Raw genomic sequence first — 25,633 nt, 5'->3', positions numbered from 1 at the left:
TGTTTAACAAATGGTGAATCTGCTTTCTGTAGGATAAAAAGGAATAGATTGTTTGTACACCCAAAGAAGCAGTTTGTTTTAGACTGGAGAGGACTTGCCTTACTTGGTCCTAAAATCTCTAATCTGACCTAGGCCTTTCTTGAACCAGAGGACTGAAACATGGGTTTTGTGAAATCTGAAGTCACTCTAAAATTCCAAAATCACTTTGGGTTGATGCTTATAATAACAACACAATAATATCTGTGGTTTACTGAGTGCTTGGTATTTGCCAGGCAATCTGTTAGTTAGTGCTACTTACTTGCATAAAGTCACTGGATTTATATGATCTGGCCCTTCCTAGTCAGCCCCTCTCACAGCTTCTGTTTGGCCGTATGGGACATATTTCTCTTCTTTACTCTTGCCTAGCTCTTTTAGACTTTTACACATGTGCCTGAAACATTCTCTGTTATTTCCACTTATTATTATGCCTTTGCCTGGCAAATCGCTATTAATTTCCTTTAGTTCTCAGCCTAAATATCACTTTCTTAGGGAGACCTTCTCTATTATACTCTTATAGAACTTTGTCCCAGGACTGTTGTAGTGTACAACCTGTACTCAGTACCTACCTGAGAGTGTAACACAGAGTAGCCTTACATGATCTGACAAGTGTACTTGCGGGGCAGGAGAATAATATGAACATTTAGGGGAATTCTTAGCATGTACAAGGCAAAAATCTCATTTAATTTTCAATAACAACAATTAGTTGAGTCACATTTGGCAAGTTACTTATCCACTGTGCATCAGTTCCCCCATCTATTAAATGGAGATGATATTATCACCTTCAGAGTTATGAGGATTAAATGAGTAAATTCATGTGAAATTCTAAGCATAGTGCCTTGCTCATAATGTATGCTCAAGAAGTACGTGTTAAATAAAGGACCACATGAAGAAGGTACTGTTATGATGGATGATAAAACTGAGGCTCAGCTAGTCTGTGGCAGAGCAAGGTTTACAACTCAGATCTGTCTAATTCCAGGGCTCAGCATGACTCCAGGTTTAGACTGAATTTAAGCTTGACTACAGCTCTCTACAATTAGATTTACTACAAACAACTGTTCTATCTCTTTGCCAAAGTGAAAGATTCTAAAAATAAAAATTATCCTTGTTTAGTAGATTTTATAACCAAGAAGTAGATAACTAGGAAAACAGTTGCAAAAATCTTATAAAATTTCAAAATTCTATTATTGAGCAATTTTTCACTATGAAAAGGATTTATTTCAGAATTCTATTAAGTATATCGTGTTTTCCCAACGTATTTGAAATACATGTTCAAAGTACAAATTTTTCTTCATAAATAGCTCAAGGAACACATTTATTGTATTTTTTAAGACTTCTGTGATTTGATGAAATTGTACCATTTTAGCAATTTTATACCAGAGTGTAAAGCACTATGCTAGATGCTTTGGTAATGAATAAGACTTAATTCCTTCTTTCAAAGGAGATATGATGCCGAAAAATTAAGAGGGAGAAGTGAGGTGTAGCTTATGGGATGAATGTGGGCAAATCTTCAAGGTTTCAAGCTGGAATTTTAAAGGTTTTTGTTTTGTTTTGTTTTTTTGGCGGCTGGCTGGTATAGGGATCTGAACCCTTGACCTTGGTATTACCAACATTGTGCTGTAACCAAGTGAGCTAACTGGCCAGCCCTAGAATTTTAAAGTTTTAAAGCTTTAAAAACATTATTATAAAAGACATTGAAGCTCATTGTTTAAAAAAAAAAAAAACATCAAAATGCATGGATGGATATTATTAAAGTGAAAAGTAAAAGATCTTTGTTCAACCCATAGATGCACTTCTCAGAAGTAGCCATGGTTAACAATTTCCTATGGATTCTTTCAGAAATTTTTATTTGCATTCAAACTTGTACAATGTTATATTTGTTTCCTATGGCTGCCGTAACAAATTACCACAAAATAATAAATCTGAAATGAGTTTTCTGGAGGTAACATCAAGATGTCACTCTCCCTCCAGAGGCACTAAGAGAGAATCCCTTCCTTACCTCTTCCAGCTTCTGGTAGCTGCTGGCATACCTTGGTTTGTGGCCACATTACTCAAGCCTCTTCTCATCTTTCTCTGATTGGTCTTCACATCGCCTTCTCTGTTGTGTGTCAAATCTCCTTCTGCCTCCCTGCCTCTCTCTTATAAGGATTTTTGTGATCCTATATGGGATCCGAACCCGGGGCCTTGGTGTTATCAGCACCACACTCTCCCGAGTGAGCCAGGGGCCGGCCCTTTACACAAACTTTTTGAAGTATCTTTGTTTTTGTTTTTTTTAGACAAAAAAGGAATTAGACTTCATATACTATCTTGCAAATTTCTTTTTAAAACTTAATAATGGATTTCTTCCACATTGGTATTTATACATTTACTTTAATCTTCTTCATTATCTTTTTTCTTTAAATACTCACAAAGCATTTTGTTGTATAGATGAATATCTCACTGTTTTTGTGTGATAAAAAAAAATAAAATATAAAATTTACCATCTTAACCATTTTAAAGTATACACAGTTCAGTAATGTTACGTATATTCACATTGTTGTAAACAGATCTCCAGATCTTTCTCATATTGCAAATCTGAAACTCTATATCCATTAAACAACAATTCTCCTTTTCCTCCACTCTCAAGCCCCTGGTTACCACTGTTCTACTTTCTGTTTCTATGAATTTCACTTTAGATAACTTATAAGTAGAATCATGTAGTATTTGTATTTTTGTGACTTTTTTCAGTTAGCATAATATCCTCAACGTTCATTCATGCTGTAGCATGTAACAAGATTTCCTTCCTTTTTAGTGGTGAATATTTCATTGTATATATAATATAGATCACATTTTGCTTATCCCTTCTTCTGTTAATAGACATTTGCGTTGTTTCCATCTCTTGGCTATTGTAAATAGCAATGCTGTGAACGTGGGTGTGCAAATATCTCTTTGAGACCCTGCTTTCAATTCTTTTGAATATATATCTAGAAATGGAATTGCTGGATCATATGGTGGCTTTATTTTTAATTTTTTGAGAAGACTCCATACTGTTTTCCATAATGGCTGCACCATTTTGCAATCCCACCAACAGTACACAAGTTTCCAATTTCTCCACATCCTTGCCTTGTTATTTTCTGTTTTTTGTTTTTTTTAAAAACTAACCATTTTGATGGAAGTGAGATCATATCTCATTGTGGTTTTGATCTGAGTTTCTCTGATGATTAGTGATGTTGAGTATTGTTTTAGTCCGTTTTGTGTTTCTATAACAAAAACCTGAGACTGGGTAATTTATAAGGAAAAGAGGTTTACTTGGCTTACGATTCTTGGACAGCTATATCTGGCATGGGCCTCAGACTGCTTCTACTCATGGCAGAAAGTGCAGGCAGCCGGCAGGTACAAGCAGATCACATGGCAAGCGGAAGCAAGAGGGAGAGAGAGAAGGTGCCAGGGTCTTTCCTTGCATTTTCTTCTTTTTTTTGTCTTTTTCGTGACGGGTAAGGGGATCGCAACCCTTGGTGTGGTGTCGTCCGCACCGCGCTCAGCCAGTGAGCGCACCGGCCAGTCCTATATAGGATCCGAACCCGCGGCGGGAGTGTCCCTGCGCTCCCAGCTCCGCACTCTCCCGAGTGCGCCAGGGGGCCGGCCCCAGGGTCTTTTTAAGCAATGAGCTCTTGCAGGAACTAATAGAGTGAGAACTCACTGATTACTCCCCCTCCCCCAGGGAGAGCATTAATCCATTCATAAGGTATCTGCCCCCATGACTCAATCAGTTTCCAACACTGCCACATTGGAGATCAAATTTCCACATGAGTTTTGGAGGGGACAACATATCCAAACTCCATCATTCAGCCCCTGGCCCCCCAAAACTCATGTCACTCTCACATACAAAATACAATCATTCTATCCCAACAGTCCCAAAAGTCTTAGCTAGCTCCAGCACCAACTTAAAAGTCGAGTCTCATCTGAGACCAAAAGCAAAAGTCCTTCCAGCTGTGAACCTGAAAAACAAAACCAAATTTATCGACGGCCAAGATACAATGGTGGAACAGACATTGGGTATACATTCCCATTCCAAAAGGGAGGAATAGGCCAGAAGAAAGGAAAAACAGGTCCCAAACAAGTCCGAAACCCAGCAGGGCAGTCATTAAATCTCAAGACTGGAGTATCAGGTACCTTGATTCCATGTTTCACTGCCTCTGCACACTGGTGTGGGGGTTGGGTCCCCAAGTCCTTGGGCAGCTCCGCTCCTCTGGCTTTCCTGGTGTCAGGCCACACTTCGCCTCTCCCAGGCTGGTGTTCCACTCTGGTAGCTCCACAGGTCTGGGGTCTCCATGGTGGTCCCGCTCTCATGGCTCCACTAGGCATGGCACTGTTGGGGTTTCTCTGCTGCAACTCTGACCCCACATTTCAGCTTGGCATTGCTCTAACAAAGGCTGTCGGCAGTGACTCCACCCCTGTGACAGATCTCTTCCTGGGCCCCCAGACTTTTCCATACATACTTTGAAATCTGGGTGAAGGCTCCCAAGCCTTCCTAGCTCTGACATTCTGTGAGCCTAAAGACATAACACCATGTTGACGCTGCCAAGACTTCTGGCTTGTGTTTTTCAAAGCTGCGTGTCCAGCCACACCTGGGGCCAATTTAGCCACGGCTGGAGCAGCCAAAGCAGCTGGGGTGCTGGTGCTGTAAGCAGCTTCTCCAGGTGGTCCAGGGCAGGGAGCCCATGGAGGGTGCCTCGGGCCTGTTTGCCAAGACCATTCTGTCTCCCTAGGCCTTTGGGCATGAAATGGAAGGGTTGGCCCCAGAGGCTTCTGCAATGCCTTCAGGGCCTTTTTCTCCTTCTCTTGATAATCCCTTTCCTTTGTAATAATCTTCTTAGCTAATGGTCACTGGGCTGCACCATTGCAAGTATCTTTTCATATGCTTGTTGGCCTTTTCTATATCATCTTTGAGGAAGTGTCTGTTCAAGTCCTTTGCCCATTTTTAATGGGGTTATCAGATTTTTTTGTTGTTTAATTGAAGTAGTTCTCTATATTTTCTGAATATTAAGCCCTTATCAGATAGATGATTTGCAAATATTTTCTCCCATTTCATAGGTTGCCTTTTTTACTCCATTGATTGTGTCCTTTGATGCACAAAAGTTTTTGTTTGCTTTTATTGCCTGTGTTTTTCGTGTCATATCCAAAAAAATCATTGCAACCAAGTTCAGTGTCATGAAGGTTTTCCTCCTGTGCTTTTTTTCTTGGAGTTTTATAGTTTTAGATTTTGTTTAGGTCTTTGGCCCATTTGGGGTTAATTTTTGTATATGGTATAAGGGTGCAACTTTGTTCTCTTGCATGTGGATATCCAATTTTCCCAGCTCCATTTGCCAAAGAGACTGTCCTTCCCCCTTTGAGTGGTCTTGACACCCTTGTTGATGATCATTTGACCATATATGTGAGGGTTTGTTTTGGGGCTCTCTATTTTATTTCATCAGTCTATTTGTCTTCATGCCAGTTCTATGCAGGTTTTATTACTGTAGCTTTGTAATATGTTTGAAATCAGGAAGAATGAGTCCTGGAAAGCTTAAGTGACTAATTGATAAGAAAAATTGAATCTATTAACCTTAGTTACTATCCCACCCCAAAGGTGAAAACAAAGTTGAAGTGTTTATAAAGCTTAGGCCCTCAGGTTTGTTCTTTTTCTGAATCAGGGCATACAGAATGCTTTCTTTATCTTATTTGTTAATGGACTTCACTCTGGAGTCAGGAATCTAATTAAGAAACAAGCTTAATTGAAAAGACCACCCATCTAAAATGTACTTGTCTGGCATTTAGCTGGCTATTTTGAAACTCTTTCTAATAAATTTATATCTATAAAGGAAATCTCCATTTTGTAAGGATGTCTCCCTCTCTGCCCCCTAACTCACTAGAAATTTTTACAATGGAAAAGAAAAAGATTTAAATCTAAGCCTTATTTTAGACCGTTTTGTTGCCTTGCTTTGACATGATGTTTAAGTTCTGTGCCTTTGAGGTGTTACATTTATAGTTGCTTTTCCTAATAAGAGTCATCCTTTTGGAAGTACAAATTTAGGGTTGCCTACAACAAGTACAAGAGAATTTTTCGGGCTGGTGGAAATGTTCTTGATTGTGGTGTTGGATACATGACTCTATATGTTTGTCAAAACTCATGGAACTGTATACTAAAAAGGGTGAATTTTACTGTACCTAAGTTATGTCTCAGTAAACCCGACTTTAAAAAGCTCTTAGCTCAGGCATCTCCCTTCTCCCAGTCTGATCCTTAGCTAATGTTGTTCTGAGAGCTGGGAACACTGGGAGGTAGAAGCAGCCAGTTTGAGGGTGTTATACATTTGCTTTTTTGCTTTAAAAGGCATATGGCAGGTAAGCTAGACAATAAATATTCGAACACTGTATATATTATTTAACAGATATATATAGCACTTTATATTTAATTTGTTGCAGAAAAACAGTACAATGGAGAATTTTTTTTTAAAGCAAAGAAATGCCGCCTTCTAACACATGAATTGTTATTATTTACATCTATAAAGGAAATTTACATTAGTAAAGTATCTGTATCAAGATAACTTTTATTGTCTGACTTTTTATCTTCATAACAAGACAACCTTTATTCACCATACAATTCCTTCCCTCATCGTCCTATAACTTGAGTGGTCACCCCCCAACCCCAGAGGCCCCAAGACCCTATAACACCTGCTTATACTCCTTTCTGTAGCTCAGGATGCTGTTATATAAGCCTCAATCTCTGATCCTTCTTGGAGTCTCATATTTTGTGGGACTCCTCCCATGTATTAAAATGTAGTTAAAATGGTTTTTCTCCTGTTAATCTGTCTCATGTCAATTTAATTTGTAGCCCAGCCAAAGAATCTAAAGGGTAGAGGGAAGCCATTTTTTGCTTCCCTACATTGTCCAGTTAAGTGTTTTCATGTTGTAGTAAAGGAAAGGGATCAATAAGCAAAATAAGATGGGCTATGTTTGGGCTGTGACATTTGGTAAGAAATCCAAGAATTATTCAGGAATATTTATGTAAAATGTTTATGCATTTGAGAACTAAGATAGAAATCCCTATAGTAGTAATAATCTTGAGCTCTGATGTCTGAAACTGAGCTGTACAGTCAGTGGATTTTTTTTGCTTATTTTTAATTCACTAATAGTGCAGCACTGGATATTTGTGTGTGCACATGCACACATATACTCACTGTGCTATGCTTATTGTGGTTATGTAGATTCGTGTATCACTAGAAAGCTATATAACAGGAAGTATTGATCATACTTTTGTGATAAATGTTTCTTGAGTATTTATTTTGTATCACACACTGGTAGAAAAAGATAATTAAGATACATTCCAGCCCTTGCCCTTGAGGCACTCACAGTCTGATGAGAAAGGCTGATATTCAAGCTATTACCCTTAGAATAGTGCGATAAGCTTGATGGGGATATAATGAAAGAAGGTCCTGATTACATAATTCAGAAGTATCCTTCACAGTTAAATGCACTTAGAATGAAGAATGAGATTGTCTTGGCAGATCAAAATCGGACTATTCTAATCCTAATCAGTTTCTCTTTTCTCAACAACTTTAGCCTAGAATTCTCTAAGACCTTCAGAATAAGAGTAACCTGGGTTTGCTCCCTAGTAGAGCAGTCTGCCTGTCCTTTGAAATCTAAATTTCTACTTGAACCCCTGTTCAGGATTGGAGATGTTAGGTTATTTATAAATGGTTTTTAGCCTCACTAAATTGATTCCCATCCTGGTCTGATGATGGCCTAAGGCTTTAGTAAGGTGTGTTTATTCACATTCATCTAAATTAAGTGGAGGAATACAGACTTTAAAAGCACATAAATCTCTTTCCTGTTAGAAACGAATATTGGAGACACAAAATGCAGTCAAACCTTATAAAACTAAGATTGAGGAAAAACTCCTATGAAAAGAAAATTAAAACTTATTGATAACCTTTGGAGATCCAGAGACCAAGACTTAACTCCCTGAGATATTAATTCAGTTTCTACTAAAATTTTCTCAAGAACTCTTCATTATAAATAGATGACTGTGCATCATTTTCGCATTTGCATGCAAGGTATTCTTTACCTCCATAGACTTGTAGTGAATCCTTGGACAGTTTTTGAAAGATCTTATTTTACTCAAATGAAGGGAAAGTTTTATTTTTCTATTTCACCTCTTATTACCTTCCTACCCATCTTGTGTCATTGTCTAGGATTCCTTGTGCCGTAGAGGGTGAGGTGAAGCATTGCAGGCTGCCAGAATTCTCTTCTGGGCCTTTGAGTTGCCATTGGAAAAACTGCTCAAGTCTAAGGGAGGTTAATGGAATAAGTAGCTTACATAATGGGGGCTATGTATTTACCCTGATGTTTGGCTGTTATCTGCAGTAATTTTTTTCACCCTGGAGGAGGGATTAGGATTGTGATAGTGGGATCTGGTCATCTCCTTTGTCTCTGGAACATTACCTGTGTTACCACCAAAAAAGAGGTCCACCCAACCACAGTGGAGTTTCCCTAGTTGGTCCTCCATTTGCCTCTTGCCTTGGAAAGGCTGTCGGCTGGAAGCAGCATCCTGAGGCCTGCAAACCTCTGGCCGGAGGTATGCGGTTCCTTTAAGCCTTCAGTGTGTGCGGGGAGCGGCAGTGAGGGTGGGGCGGGCACTCTGACAGCAGCACTCTGCCCCGCCCCCGGAGGAGGCGTTTCCCAGTGGTCCCACAGCACCAATGCCGCCGCCGCCTGCCCGGTGTTCCTGCTGATCCTGCTCGGACCTTAGGGCCCCCGACCTCTCCCTGCGCGGGGAGCGTAAGTGTCAAACTGCGGGCAAGGGGCAAGCATCCCATGCCCGTGCCGAAAGTCCTGGCGGACAGTGCAGGGGACTCTCCTGGCCTATCAGAGGCTAAGGCGGCCAAAGAGCGTAAACAATGCCGGCTGCAGTGAGCTAAAGCCTGGGCATCTGCTCTACTTCTGGGTGGTAACAACGGCCTTAGAGTGCTTGTTTGGATATGCAGTGAGTGAGAGGTGCCCACGACCTGGCTTTGCCCCAGCCTGTTTCCTTCTTGGGGTGAGAAGAAGATTGCTCTTACCAGAGTATAACCCAGTTGAATTGGATGGGTGGAGTTGAATCTAGTGCTCTGGGCCTTGGGTCCTTAGCCTTGAATTTGGAGTCCTAGGTAGCTCTGGGATGAGTAAGCATTTAAGTTTTCAGCTACCTTGGTACAGTGAAGCAGTAACTCTCAAAGCTGACCTAGTTCACAGTAGGTTTTAGCTTTCCATTTCCCCAGAGGCCTCTGTTATTATCCGGTCCCCTTTTGAATACATCGACAGTGACCATCTATTAGGAAGAGTCCTGTTAACCTTCTTTTCTGTTGATGTGAATACTCCCTCTCCATCTCTGAAGGAATTTGTGTGAAGTCACTGTCCCAGGACTAGGAAAGCAAACACACCAAAGTTTGTTGAGATAACCTGCTAGAGAAGTAGTTCAGATTTCTGGTCCCCTGATAATGCAGAATACTCCAGCGAGAGGATGACACTTGTCCTTGTTAATGGGGAATACCTGGAGGCAGTGAGGTTTTCTAAAAGAGGGAAAGTCTTGTCATTTATGCTACCTGCTATTTAGAGATAGGATTTTGTCTGGCCTGGGCCAAGTAATAAAAATCTTAAATTTTCTATGACAATTACATAATTGTTATGCTTCTTTAATCCAGTTGTCCTTTCTAAACATGGTTTGAGTAAAGATTTCTGGGCATGGGGGCGATCTGTGGCTCACTCGGGAGAGTGTGGTGCTGATAACACCAAGGCCACGGGTTCGGATCCCATATAGGGATGGCTGGTTAGCTCACTTGGGAGAGTGTGGTGCTTACAACACCAAGTCAAGGGTTAAGATTCCCTTACCGGTCATCTTTAAAAAAAAAAAAAAGATTTGTGGGCATGTATATGTACATTCTGTTTTATCTTTGTTTTATAATTACTGTCCTTTTTTTGAATGAGTCTATCATTACATCTCAATGTTCATTCAAAGGGGTTGCTTTTTGAGTATGCAGAAATTTTCCTCAAACTTCCCTCAGACTCACCCTATGCTTCTGTGGTAGCATCTCCTCAGCCAGAAGTGAGAATTCAGGAATAATCCAGATCTCTTGTATTGTGATGGTAAGAGCTTTTGTAGGTCAAGAACTTGGAAATTTGTCATGAAATCGTTGCATGACCAATATTTCTTTCCAAGTAGAAGGCTAAAACAATATGTATAGTAGCTCTGTAATTATTCCTATAGGCTGTCAAAATGCAAAAAAAAAAAAAATTTTTTTAAAAAGATGACCAGTAAGGGGATCTTAACCCTTGACTTGGTGTTGTCAGACCACACTCTCTGAATTGAGCTAACCGGCCATCCCTATATAGGGATCAGAACCCATGGCTTTGATGTTATCAGCACCACACTCTCCCAAGTGAGCCACAGGCTGGCCCTAAAATGCAAAAATTTAAAATAAAAGGACACCATACTTGGGCGCTTTTTGGTAAGGAAGAGTGGTAGACTGAGAGGTAGGAGACATAGGTTCCTGGCCCAGCTCTAACATTCCTTGTTACTTAATCTCCATTACTTTTAGCTCATTGATGAATGAAAATGTATAGGTTGCTGGGGTCTATATTTTATGAAAGGACATAATGCATTTTTAATAGGAAATTTGTTATTTATTTGAATACTAAAACTGAAAAAACAGTTTGGAGTTTATTGTAAATACTAATACAGTTTGGAGCTTATTCTATGTTCCACCTTTATGTATAACCTTGAAAACATTTCTGAACCTCTTGTCTAAAAATAAACAATTATCTCTAACCCTTTTTCAGCAACACTGTGGACTATATGGTATTTGAGCACTTTGGAAGGCATTTTTAGATATATCAGTGGTGTAAGATTATAATACTTCTGTAGAACAGATTTATTTTAGCTGGCCTCCTTGCCCTTGCCTCTGTTTTAGTCTGGGATAAAACCTCCTGAGAGCTCTGAATAATTAATATTTCTGAATATTTGTAATAAGGGCTAGAGTGAATGAACCATACCCAGTATTATATATAAGTCGAGTTAATTTTATTAATGCTTCTCTTTGTTGGCAACTTTATTTGCTCTTAAGGCATCAAACCCTGCTATTTAATGAAAACTTGGTTTCCTATGTCTATGTTTATAAAATCCAGACCTGTTCATCCCTAGTGCCACATTTCCAATTACTTGAAGATCATATTTGTCAAGTCTAAAACCAAACTTGTATTTTTCGCCTCTTCTCCATTCCCCAAAAGCAAACAATCCAGAACTTCCTTCTGATGTATTTTTTTGTCACTGGCATCATTATTCTCCCTGTCTCTCACGGGAGCCTCCTGCTCTCTACTAGACTCTTCCCCCTAGTCCCACATTCTTAGTTGCTAAGGCTTATTGATTCTTCAGTCTCCCCTGCCTACCCTTCCTACTGTCAAGACCCCTACTTCTGGCTTCTATTCATCTTAGTCCTAAAGTATTGCAGTAATTTCCCATTAAGACTCTCTACTCTTTTGATAACACCAAGGTTGAATGTTCATCTCCACAAACTGGCAAGCCACCAAAAAAAAAAAGACTCTTTACTTTCCCTTCTAAATCATTCCGTATAGATTTATCTTTCTAAAAGCAGATAGGATTGTGTCATTGCCCTGCATCAATTCATCATCATCCTCTGCTGCTTAGCTTTAATATTAATAATTATCTCTATGATATGACCTTAGTCTACCTTTCTGGTTGTACACGCCAATAAATGCAACCGTTCAGTGTTCTCTAAACACGATCAGTACTTTCCTATCTCCAAAACTTTGTCTTCCTGCTTTCCTCAGTCTAGAATATTTACTCTTCTGCCCCCTTTTTTTTGAAAAATTCACCTATCATTCATCACTGGGTTCAAATGCCAGTTTTCTATGAGGTCTTCATCCCCCATTCATTTGTGTTTAATCCCATCTTTGATCTCCCATAGACCTTATTTGTCCCCTGCTTATGGTACTTTCCACATACAAAATATTTTATATTGTAATTATTTGTTTACATGTCTCATTTGTACTACTCTGAAGTCCTTGAGGACATCATGGTTTACTCGTAGGGAAATTCAGTGAAGGAATACTTTAGGTAAAATTGGAATAGAGTAATCGCTTATTAGACCCTATTATTAGGAAGGACTCTAACCTTTACAGCCAACCCATGTACATGTAAAATGATTCCTAGCTTTAACAAATCATTTTATCTTCTCAGAACTTCTGTTAGTAAACTTTGTTAGTTTGGATTTTTTTAAACAGGTTTAATGAGTGCCAAGCTAGAGCTGGGGTCTCGAGCTCACAGATCCCTGAGCCGGTTCACAAACCCTTCACACGCAGGTCTATGAGTTAGGCACCCGGCAAAAAGGTCCTTGGAGCCTTGGTTGAAGAAAGAGTAATCTTTATTCAGCACACACATGTCTAATATGTAGGCAGTCCAAAGAGAAACTCTGAAACTCAACTGCTACTGGCAAAGTCCAAAGAAAAACTGAGCAGCTGCCAGCAGAGTAAACATGCTCAATTTTTAGACTCAAGCTCTGCCAGCCAGCTTCTGCTTCACAAACTGAAGAACACACAATAGCAACAAAACTAAAAAGATACATTGGTGCACATGCGCACTAACTCCACCCACACACAACTTGTTTACAAGAAATGTGCCGCTCAACCCCCAACCAGACCTAAGCTGAGGGAGCCTGACTAAATTATCCTATTTTCCCCACAATGAGATATATAATTTACATACTATAGAATTCACCCATTTGAAGTGTGCAGTTCCATGGCCTTTAGTATATTCACAGATTTGTGTAACCATCACCACAATCAATTTTAGAACATTTTTATTACCCCAAAAAGAAATCCTCACTCCTCTTAGCCATCACCCCACTAATACCTTCAAACACTCCAGTTCTAGGCAACCACTAATTTACTTTCTTTGCCTATTCTGGATGTTTTGTATTCTGGAATATACAATATATGGTCCTTTGTGAATGGCTTCTTTCACATAGCATAATGTTTTCAAAGTTCATCCATGTCGTAGCATGTATAGTATGTCATTTCTTTATATTGAGAAATAATATTTCACTGTATGGATTTACTACATTTTATTTATCTGTTCATCAGTTGATGAACATTTGGGTTGTTTCCACTTTTTGGTTATTATGAATGTTTGGTTTTAATTTGCTTTGTATATTGAAAACAGTACTACATTTCTCTAAAGAGAATATTCAGGCCTTTAACTTGTATGACCTTCATAAAACTGAAATTTTCATCCTACATATATTCTATTTTGTAATGACTCTGAGGTTCCTCTTTGTTACTTCCTGAGTGTATACTAAATGTTTCCAAGAATTTTGCCTTCCTTCGTGATAATTATTAGTTAAGATTTGCATATAGAGGCAAAGTTTAGCTTTCAAACAAGTGGTCACTTTAATGACAAAGAAAAAAACAGTTCTCAAGTTACATTCAGAAATTTAGAACTAATATGAAGCATAGAGATAATAATATACCACCATTTAGTTTTTTGTTAATCTCAAGGAAAGGTTTTCCTTTTCATCTGGTAGAGTTAACTCAACGGAATACAGGTTGCCAGGGGGAGGGGTTGAACTGCATGGATAGCCCCAAATCACGATTAAACTATGGTCATTCCTCCTTTATCCAGGGGCAAATTAACAGTGCTTAAAGGCCCAATTAGTAGTTAGGCTTGATTATTGGCAACTGCTGATTAGGGATATTCCCCCTTCCCAACTAACTGTATTTTCAATTTCTCTAAATTACTAAGTCCTTTTGGGGCAAATAAACTTGTCTTTCACATATACTCACATTTGCTCTTTATATTTTCATTGAGTTAGGTGATCACCAAAATGTGTTCTATTATTTATGAAGTGTGAATAATTTTCTCTCACTCTCTCTATATATTTGTTTTGTTTTTTTCTTTTTTGGTGGCTGGTCGATATGGGGATCCAAACCTGTGACCTTCGTGTTATAAGGCTGCCCTTTAACCAATTGAGCTAACTGGCCAGCCTATATAATTTTAAAATTATCAATATATTTATCTAGAAACTATATATAGATAAATTGTAGTAATCTTTCACTAAATTAGGAATCAAGAAACCTTTCTGAGGCTAGTCTCTGCTACTTAAATGACCTTGGGTTATTTAAGCCTTGTTAGGATAGAGATGAATGAGTCAAAGCTCTTGCTCAAGAGAATCTTATAGTTTAGTAGGGAAGAACAGCATAACTTAAGAATAACACACACATATACAAAAAAGAAACTAGAATGAGTAATGTAACAGTGTGCTTGTGTATATGTTAGGAAATACATAGAAGTGTTTAAATGTCTTGCTTACTAGATTCTCAAATAAGAGAATGGTTGTCAAAATACTTGTAAAATATGAAGTGCTATTAAAATATAGGGTTGGTATTAACTGTTATTGTAAGTAGGGACTTTGGGATGATTGTAAACTGTGACCTAAAGTCTTTGAAGGTAAGAAGGCTTGAAGTGATCATAGAATTGAAAGGTTATAGACCAGAGGATTTTAACCTGGAGTTAGAATTCAGGGGTTCCATGAACTTGGAAAGAAAAATGATTACATCTTTATTTTCAATAACCTCTAACTGAAATTTAGCATTTCCTCCAGTTTAGAACATAGGCAGTAAAACACAATAATATTAGAAGAACCTGTACCTATGTCACCAATAGAAATCATTTTTATAATCACATTGCAAAATGTGACTAAGAATGTGATATACTATCTCAAAATATTTTTGCTCATCCTAGCTTGAGAATTACTGTAGTTATTAAACCTGCTGCTAGATTTTATTTAATATATTAATGGAGAAGCCCATAAATCTTACACATTTCAAAACATTTTGATAATTGTGTTTCAACATAATTAATTTTCTACAGTGTTACATATTTTATGCATTACAAAATATTCTGTGAAGGGGTCTGTAGACTTCACGGAAGGGGTCTATGGCACAGAAAAATAATTCCTTTTTGTACACTCTTAAGACAAAATCAAAGATAAATGATGATAATTCCATTTTATATTTGAATAAGTAAGAGAGAGATACTTGGCCTTGCCTCCAAGTATTAACTAAACTGAGAGATTGTACACTCTTAAGACAAAATCAAAGATAAATGATGATAATTCCATTTTATATTTGAATAAGCAAGAGAGAGATACTTGGCCTTGCCTCCAAGTATTAACTAAACTGAGAGATTTAAAAAAAAAAATGTAGTTTCAGTTCTTTATTTGATCAATGTATAAATAAAAGAAGGTAAAGTGACTATAATAAAATTAGGTCTATGTATATTTTCTTTCAGGTATTCAGTTTATGATTTGTTTTAATGAGCATGTCATTTTCAAGTAAATATTATGAGTAAAATCTTTTCTTTTCTTTTTTTTTTTTTTCATGTCCGGCAACGGACCGCAACCCTCAGTGTCGCGCCCGTACCGGACCGGGACCGGCAACGGGATCGCAACCCTCGGTGTTGCTCCCACGCCTCGCTCAGCCAGTGAGCGGGAACCGGTCTGTATGTGGGATCCGAACCCTCAGCGGGAGCGCCGCCGCGCTTCCCAAGCAGCGCACTGTAGCAGTGAGCCACCGGGCCGGCCCTGAGTAAAATATTTTCTAACTAAATTTAGTTTTGGATATTTGTGTTTGCTCTTTTAGTCCTATTAAAATCCAAAATAAAGTCAACTGTAATATAATTTTGTGTGCTTGTGTGTGTGGCAGCTGGCCAGTACAGGGATCGAACCTTGGTGTTATCAACACCACACTCTAACCAATTGAGCTAACTAGCCAGCTCCCAACTGTAATTTAGAAATGAATATTTTCAAATTGGGAATGCTAAATATTGGTAATGATAATAAATTGATAACATTTATTGAGCCCTTGCTAGATGCCAAGTACCTATCTGAGAGTTTTATATGTACTAACTCATTTAATCCATAAACAGCCCTCTGAGGTAGGTACTGTTAGTCCCACTGTACATACAAACATGCTGAGGCAATATACACTTGCCTAAGTAGCTTACTGAAGGTCTCACCTTGAGTTTGTGGTGGTTTCGAAGATACAGAATTTTTCTTCTTCTTTTTTTAAAATTTGGATTTGCAGAGAGAAATTCAAAGTAATAAAAATTTTCTCAAGAACAAAAACTTAGGCTGGCCAATTAGTTCAGGTGGTTAGAGCTTGGTGCTGATAATACAAGTTCCAGGGTTCCATCCCTGTACTGGCCAGCCACCAAAAAAAAAAAAAACAAAAACAAAAACTTAAATTTGAAAAGTGTACTACTGCTTTTTGGATTATTGCATATTTTTTCCTTCCCCAGCAGACATTTATTGATCATTTTATATGTGCCAAGCAGTGTGCATGATGAACCAAGGGGCTTATCTTTTACCTGTTCCGTAAATGGATTTTTCCTCTGAACTCCATCCTTGGCCCTCTTCTCACTAGGTACTCTCCCTCAGTGCTGTCATCTACTCCCTTGGTTTTAATTACGTCTAGGTACTGATAACATTTTTATCTCTAGGTCATATCTCTCTTTAGAGCTCCAGGCTTGAATGTCCACATCCTGCCATATCTACACTTGTGTAGCTTGCATCTCAACTTGTTCTAAACTTCATCACCATCCCTCTCTTACACCCCTTTTACATTCACTCAGTAAGGACATTCTTTGACACTTAGAATGCTACTACCCTTAGGTCCAGGATACCATCATCTTCCACTTAGACTCTTTTCACAGCTTTCTAACTGATTTCCCTCCATTGTTACTGCCTTCTTTACATTGTTTTACATTTACATTACGTGGTCTTTGAAAACCACAAATTTGATAGCATTTGTAATTTTCCTATTTAGAGTCCTTCAGAGTCTCCTTTTGCCTTTGGGATAAAATCCAAATTCCTTAACATTCTTCACAAGACCTTCGAGGGTCTGACCTTGACTATTTTCCAGCCTCCTTCTGTATCCCTTTACTCTCTCTCCTTGTTGCATTTTATACTTTGGCTGTGCTGAATAAACCCACCATAGTAAAAGAAGTTAGAATAGGTGCTGTGAAAGTTTNTTCTTCACAAGACCTTCGAGGGTCTGACCTTGACTATTTTCCAGCCTCCTTCTTGCATTTTATACTTTGGCTGTGCTGAATAAACCCACCATAGTTAAAGAAGTTAGAATAGGTGCTGTGAAAGTTTCTAAACGTTTATCTCCATTTCTGGTGTGAACCAGCTCAAGTCTTTGGACCACACTTTGAGTACCACTGAATTATGATACATATGCCAGATGGGTGAATTATATAAGCAAAATATTGAGAGAAAAAATAACAACATTTTTATAAAACTCACAAAGAAGCACAATTAATTTTGTTATGTGTTTATGGCATAAAACTAAATAAATTTCAGGAAAGTGCTTCTGTGGGAAGCAGGTTGGTGGGGGGAGGGGAAATGCACAGGTGCAGTAATGATACTGATGGTGTTCTAATTTTTAGATTGGGTGGTAGATCAGTGTGTCAATTTTATTGGAATGCTTTATAACTCATATGTTGCATGTATTTACTTGTGTGTCAAAATTGAATTCTAAAATCAATTTGTAAATTAAAATAATTATGGGAAAAAATAGTGAAGTCTTTTTTTTCTTAGTATATTAATCCTGAAAGGAGACAAACACACACAAAGACAGACCAAGAGGGCTCAGTGTACAAACACTGTATTCATTATTTCAGTGGCTGGAGAAGTCTTAGTATGAAGCAGGCCTTTCGTTTGAATAAAAAGAAGCAAAATCATTAACAATTTTTTTGAAGCCCAGGCTATAAAGTAGGAAATGCCATTTCAGAAAATATAACACAGTGACATCTAAATTTTATATGAAGCAGTGGTTTTTCTTCATGGTTCTAAAAGAAGAAGAGAACCAACTGGAAAAAGAAAGAAAAAATATTGCAGTGAACTCACAGAATACTGATAATTGAATATCATTGTTCACATTCTCTTGGTTGGAGAATGTTTTAAAAGCTTACATTGAGTGTTTCTTTTTGAAAGATTGCTTTTGCAGCTTCAACTTTTGCCAAGAAAGTAAATTTAGAGGTTTTTAAACTCAGGCTACACATTAGAATCACCTGGGGAACTTTTTAAAAAATAATTTATTGATGTGAAATTCATGTAACATAAAAACAACCATTTTTTGTTTGTTTGAACAACAATTCACTGGCATTTAGTATATTCGTATTAAACTCAGGCTACACATTAGAATCACCTGGGGAACTTTTTAAAAAATAATTTATTGATGTAACATAAAAACAACCATTTTTTGTTTGTTTGAACAACAATTCACTGGCATTTAGTATATTCGTGATGTTGTGCAACCACCACCTTAATCCAATTACAAAACATTTTCATGACTCCAGTGTAAAACCCTATACCCATTAAGCATTTTCTCTCTATTCTTCCCCTTTCTCCAATCTCTAGCAATCACTAATCTGCATTCTTTCTCTATGTATTTACCTTTTCTGGATAGTTCATATAAACGGAGCAAAACAATATGGGACCTTTTGTGTTTGGCTTCTTTCACTTAGGATAATGTTTCTGAGGTTCATCCACCTTGTAGCATGTTATCAGTATTTTGTGCCCTTTCATGGCTAAGTGATTTTCCATTGTATGTACATACCACAATTTATTCATCCATTGAACATTTGGGCTCTTTTTAGCTATTGTGAATAGTGATGCTGTGAACATGCATGTACAAGTACTTGTTAGAGTACCTCTTTTTAATTTTTTTGGATATATAGGTATACCTAGATATAGAATTGTGGGGTCACATGATAATTCTATGTTTAACTTTTTAAAGAACCACCAAATTGTTTTCCACAGCAGCTGGACCATTTGGCATTCACCTGGGGAACTTTAAAAACTACACAGATCTAATAATTTTTATTTTATTTTACAAACATACCAGTATACAATTGATTGGCGGGAAAAAAGACTGGTTCCTCACTCTAGAGTTTGAAAAGTACTGCATAGTTTATTCGTTTTCATTGTTGTTTACATTGCACTCTGTGAATATACCAGTATTTTATTCATTGTCCTTTTGGCGAACATGTGAAGTATTTCCAACCTTTGACTATTAAAAACAACATTATGAACATCCTTATGTAGTTCTTCTGGTGCACTTGGCATCAATTTCTAGGGTATATACCTAGGAATGGAGTTGCTGAGTGGTAGAGTATGTGCATCTTCAACTTAGATAATGCCATACTGTTTTCCAAATTGTTGTACTATCTTACCTCCCACCATTGCTATATTTGAGTTCCTGCATACTCTCTACTAAGGTTTCACTCGTACTCTAGAACACTGCTGTTGTTTCCTGGGGGTCCTGGGGATTTTGGAGTCTTAATGAAAGTTCGATTTATTCTAATACACTTTTACAATTCAGTCTTTCTTTGAACATATGACTTTCTCTGGGATATTTCCTTCATTTTGATGGCAGGGAAGGTGTAAAGGAAGAGGCATAGACTTTGAATTTTAATGTAATCTCACTGCCCACCAGTTTTGTTATTAATCTTAATCATTGTGAGCCTGGAGTGTAAAATGGGAGAATTTCATTTTTCATTCAGTTGATGTTAGTACAAACTGAATTAACATGTTTAAAAAGTACAGGGTTCAGATCCCCATACTGGCCAGCTGCCAATTATATATGTGTATATATATATATTGCACAGTGCCTGATTCATAATAAACACTATCAAGGTATATATTCGCTAAACAAATATTTATTTTATGTCAGGTCAGCACTGGGGATGGAGAGGTAAGACCTCTTCTATGTTATTTATAATATTGAAAAATTGGAAACAATTTAAATGTCCAACAGTAGGACTGGAAATTATAGTACATTTATAAAATGGAGTGCTATATAGACTTGAGCCATCATATTCTCAAATATGGGGAAATGTTTGTGATATATGAGGAAAAAATTACAAGAGGATTATTCCCATCTTTTCATATAATTTATATGCCATATGTGCATTGAAAAAAATCTGAAAGGGCTCCAGTAGATACGTGCTTCAGTATTCCTCACTTGTTAGTGGTGAAATCATTTCTGCAGTTAAAATACATTATAATCAGAAAAAAGGTGTTCTTTATATAGTAGCATAGAGTAAAGTTGTTAAAGGCATGTTGACTATAAACCTCACAACTAAAAAATGGTTTTTTTGGTTTTTTGGTTTTTTGGCAGCTGGCTGGTATGGGGGATCTTGATCCTTGACCTTTGTGTTACTAATACCAAAAAGTGGTTTAAATATAAAGAATATTTATAAAGGAATAGTTCATTCGGGGATTTAATTTTTTACTAGTTTATATAAACATTGACTAGAGTCATATTTACCAGAATTAGGTAGAAAGATGGATATCATCAAGATTTTTCAATATTGATTGTTTTCTATAAAGAATTTTAGGTGAATAGTGAAAATATACCTTTCTCTGAAACTGTTTCTTGACCTTCTAAAAGACCAAATATCTCAGCTCTTCAGTTTTATTCAGCTTTACCACACATCTAAGAAATTCTTATTTGGGAAATATATAAGCATCTTTTTATTTTTTATTTTTTATTTATTTATTTTTTTTCCTTTTTTGTCTTTTTTCGTGACCGGCAACGGATCACAACCCTCAGTGTCGCGCCCGTACCGGACCGGGACCGGCAACGGGATCGCAACCCTTGGTGTTGCGCCCGCATCTCGCTCAGCCAGTGAGCCGCCGGTCTGTATGTGTGATCCGAACCCTTGGCGGGAGCGCCGCTGCACTCCCAAGTGGCGCACTGCTCCAAGTGGCCGGCCCCAATCTTTTTATTTTTTAAAACAAATATCTGTTCCTTGATTGGTTGGTTGATGTTTTTTTGTTTTGGCAGCTGGCAGGTACAATGATCCGAATCCTTGATCTTGGTGTTATCAGCACTGTGCTCTAACCAACTGAGCTAACCAGCCAGCCCATGTTCCTTGATTTAGATTTAGATTTTTTGTTTGACTTTTCTTTTTTTTTTTTTAATCTGTTAATGGAATTAAACGGGCATCTGACCAAAGAATGGGCTTTTTATTCTTGTTGGTGCATAAAGTAATAGTTTCATAAAAGTCATTTTGTCTTAAGAGACTGCTTGATTGATAGAATTAATAGGTATCTACTTTTATCTGACTAAGAATTTTTCTTAATTCTAAGGAAAAACTGGAAGCACAATGGGAGATGACAGTGAGTGGTTGAAACTGCCAGTAGATCAGAAATGTGAGCACAAGGTAAGACTTTTCTGGAACTCAAATTTCAGAATCATTGGTTTGTTACATTAGTTTATACTGTCATCTTACTTAGAAGCATGTGAAAACTAGCACTTTCAAAAACACTGATGCAGGCTGACCCTGTGGCTCACTCAGGAGAGTGCAGTGCTGGGAGCGCCGAGGCCGCGGGTTTGGATCCTATATAGGGATGGCCGGTGTGCTCACTGGCTGAGCTCGGTGCGGGCGACACCAAGCCAAGGGTTACAAACCCCTTACCGGTCACAAAAACAAACAAAAAAAGCACTGATGCTTTGTTAGATATTTTATTTCATTGAAAGTAGGTTTCTGTACCTCAATTTAAAATATTTTTGATTCTCTGAAAATAATTCAAAGAAAGAAGATGGATTAGTGAAGTAAAAAGCAAGTTGTACCTATAAAAAGTTACTAACTGGCCATTTTTGTTATTTCCTGCTATATATAGTACAGTATACTTAGCTAAGTATTTAGTAATATTTCATTGTATAGAAACTCTTATTTGGAGATGTGCTCTGAATTCAGCCTTAAAAGACGAGCATCTTTCGTGTTCTCTGATATATATATATAATTTGTATTCCAGTATCTACCTTTCAATACTACCAATCTTTTTACTGTAGTTTATTTTATTTTAAGCTAACAAGACAATTTATCATATCATGTTATTATTTAGTGGGTATATTTTCAAATTATCTTGTTGTTTTCCACAACTATACCTCTAGTTTCTTTTATTTTTAATCATTTTTAAAACAGCAGATATCTACCAGTTAATAGATGTTAGAATTGCGTTCTTCTTTTGTAAATGTATTCTACTTAAAGTTCTCAGGTTAACCATTTTATGTTCTTGACAGATCTCTTAAGTCTGTTTTGAATCTGATTATTCAAAATTTATGGTTGTTGATTGCTAAAAAATACAGAATAGATAAATTACCCTATACAGTTGTATACCTACAGCTCTAGCTATGTAGAAAAGAAATTTGCAGCCTTGGTGCCTATGTCTTCCACTCCTTTGTCTATATAATAAATTAGCTGGATCAAATATTGGTAACAAATAGTTCTGGTCCTCACCTTATTCTTGCCCTAAATTCATCACTATCACGATCCACACCAACTGGAAAAATGACTTCTCAAAATGTAAAAGGACTTTTTTAAACTACCAAGTAATATATGCAACAAGTTCTTGATAATTTTACCCTACTTCAATCACTGATCCTTTCCTAAGTGTTGGCCATGAGATGAGGCTTAGGAATTGAGAATACAATTTTTCACATGCTACTTAATAATAAAATTTTAAAGATGAAAAAATAAAATAAAATAAAAAATGAATTAGCTGCGGTTGAATACTGTATCAGTAATCAGCATGTTCTCTCTTCAGATAAAGCCAGATTAACAGTGAGCTAGTTCCTTTTTATTCTAATTAGCATAGAAAAAGTTGGCATATAGCATATTAAATTGTAGCAAAAACAAATTTGGGAGAGAATTTTGGAACTTATTAGAATCAGCTATTTGTACTAATTTTTTTTTTTTTTTTTTTTTTTGGTTGATACTGTATTTTCTCACCAAAAGGGGTAGGCAAAATAGATAAATCTCTTGAAGACTTTCCAATTTTTGATTGGTTAGTATGTGCTAAGAACTTGTTAATCTAATGTGATATGGTAGATTTTTTTTTCCATTTGTTTCTCTATGGTTGAGCATTTATTATATGTTTTTTAAACTTAATAGAAATGTTAACTCTGGTATATATTGGCTGGTAAATGTACAACTTGTGATGCTAATTTAAACTATACTTCAATCTAATGTTGCAGAATGTGTAGTACCTTCTTTCTAAGAACTTAAAAGCATCTTATAGTGGGTTAGGCAGCTCTCTTTCCTTAGAAAGAAAAGTTTTTCCTGTGAGTGTAGTACCTGCCTCAAATGACATTCTCATTTAAACAGATAATATATAAATTATTCTATTTTGCAATCATATGTTGATCCTTCTCTCTCTTTGATCTAGTACAGAGTTGAGGACAAACATCTAATTCTCTGCTCGTGCCTAACACAGTAAATGCAAGTTTGATCATTGCAGTTTTCACTTAACCTCCCCCAAATCATTTCAGGGCTTTTCCATTGCTTTTAGAATGATGATCAGGCCAGCATCTCACTATAGGTTTAAAAAAAAAAAGACTAAGGAGCAGAATCTTTCATTTGGCCCTTAGAGTCCTGCATGGTCTGGCCCTTTCTCCTTGATCCTGTCCAGCTAATTTTGTACCACGTTCCCTTTCTCTTTGTTTATAGGAATGGGAGTACCATGTTACCTGCTGCCATAGGGCCTTCAAATATACTGTTTCTTCTCCTGGAATCTTTTCTCCTCCTTTGCTACCCTTTCCTGATTAGTGTCTATTAACCTTCCGAGCTCAGGTTTTTATATATTAAATATATGTTGAATAAATTAATGAAAAAAGAATACCTTCTTAAAAGTATCTGACATCTATTAACTAAAACAATGTTATTGATTAAAAAATGTATTTTAAAGTATAAAGCTGCATAATGATTACACAGATATAACCAGAAAACAATATATACTTTGGATATTGGGCAGTTTCATCAGGATGATTTCTCATGTTTGTGTTGTCACATCTTTAATGACATATTATAAAGATGTAATAACTGATACTTGGATACAAAGTGAGATACATTTATAATGGTCTGTTACTAATTTTAGACAGCCTTGGCAGAGTATCATCAATATTAAACACTTGTAAGAAGTTTATTAGCTAATCTTTTTAAAAAACTGTCTGAATTTATTAAACTCCTTTTTTGTTTCCAATCATAGCATGCTTTGTTCAAGTTACCTAGTATATAGGGTATTCATTTTTACCCCCTAGCCCCCCAAATTAACAATAGATAATATCATTAAATTTTGTTTCGTTTCAAAATATTGATTTTTTTTTTTTTTTTTTTTTTTTTATTTTATTAAAGCTGTGGAAAGCAAGGTTAAGTGGGTATGAAGAGGCCCTGAAGATCTTCCAGAAAATAAAGGATGAAAAGAGCCCAGAATGGTCGAAATTTTTAGGATTGATCAAAAAATTTGTCACTGATTCCAATGCAGTGGTTCAATTGAAAGGATTGGAAGCTGCACTTATTTATGTTGAAAATGCCCATGTAGCAGGAAAGTAAGTAGTTTCTCTCCAGTTATTCTGGTAAAAACCCCTCTCTGGTGCTACATAGATTAATTTAAGTATATTTATAGTCACTGTTCTTAGTTTTTAACAGTTTTAGAATATATTAATTTTCTTTCATAGCTCCTTGATACTTGTTTTTCTTTACTCTCAAGTCGAAATGGTACATGATTTCTCTAAAGAGGAGTAAATTAGAAATCAAATCTTGAGTTTTTATCTTAAGATATGATATCTTAAGATAAAACTAGGCAAGTTGTTTTCTTATGAACTTTTTATGAGAATTATTATAAACTAAAAGGGAAAGTCTTCAGTAACTTTTAGAGTAAACTGAGAGATTATCAGCAAAGGAATTATCAGAATTTCACGAAGACATTTGGACATTACAAAAAAAATTTTCTTTTTATAAGACTTCCCAGTTAGGTGATTTTAGAATCACATCTTTCTCCCTGTGATTTCTCTTTAGGCATTTTTATCTCTTGGAGGAGGTAATGCTAATTAAACCACCTCTATTACTTCCAGCCTGTTTGACTTGATCTATGGATGACAGAGATTTCTAGTTACGCCATTCTTCCATACCTCATAAACCTGATTTTTCTAATTCTAGTCTTTATGTCATTGAAGGGAATTCTCCATACAAAAAAAAAAGTCGAGACCCTTGACATAATTGCACAAGAAATATATACTTGACTTACTTCAAAGATTATAACAATTAAAATAATCATTAATTTGACAGTTTGGTTAACCAGCATCTCTGGGGTTTTTTTGCCATTACCATTGCATTTTTAATTTCATTTTTCTTCTGATACCAGAAACTGCTTTTTGACAACTGCATGCAATCCCAATCCATGCAATTCATCTACTTCCCAGTAGTACAGGTTTTATTTAATTTAGAAGAGATTCAAATCAATAAAGTTACTGTAAAGTCTTGCCAAGGAGTCAAGAGCAGTCTTTTGTTATTCAAGGTACATATTCCTTCTGTGAAGAAAATCTTTTGTCCTAAGATGTGTTTAAAATGACTTTTAAAATTTTTTTTTTTTTTTTGTCTTTTTCCGTGTCCGGCAACGGATCGCAACCCTCAGTGTTGCCCCCGTACCGGACCGGGGACCGGCAACGGGATCGCAGCCCT

At 36.8% G+C, this 25,633-nt stretch overlaps 1 protein-coding gene across 1 annotated transcript in view; it reads left to right on the top strand.

The window, feature by feature from the left end:
* The window catches only part of CKAP5 (cytoskeleton associated protein 5), a 114,725-nt gene that overhangs the window by 10,466 nt on the left and 78,626 nt on the right, over window positions 1–25,633 (top strand). Inside the window, 2 exon segments of the mRNA XM_008592925.1 lie at window positions 21,261–21,334; window positions 24,308–24,501. Coding sequence (XP_008591147.1) covers window positions 21,278–21,334; window positions 24,308–24,501 — 251 coding nt within the window. The 5' untranslated portion in view covers window positions 21,261–21,277.

This window comes from Galeopterus variegatus, unplaced genomic scaffold (assembly GCF_000696425.1).
Source record: "Galeopterus variegatus unplaced genomic scaffold, G_variegatus-3.0.2 Scaffold8475, whole genome shotgun sequence".
Taxonomy (NCBI): domain Eukaryota; kingdom Metazoa; phylum Chordata; class Mammalia; order Dermoptera; family Cynocephalidae; genus Galeopterus; species Galeopterus variegatus.
This window is presented reverse-complemented; position numbering and strand designations above follow the sequence as displayed.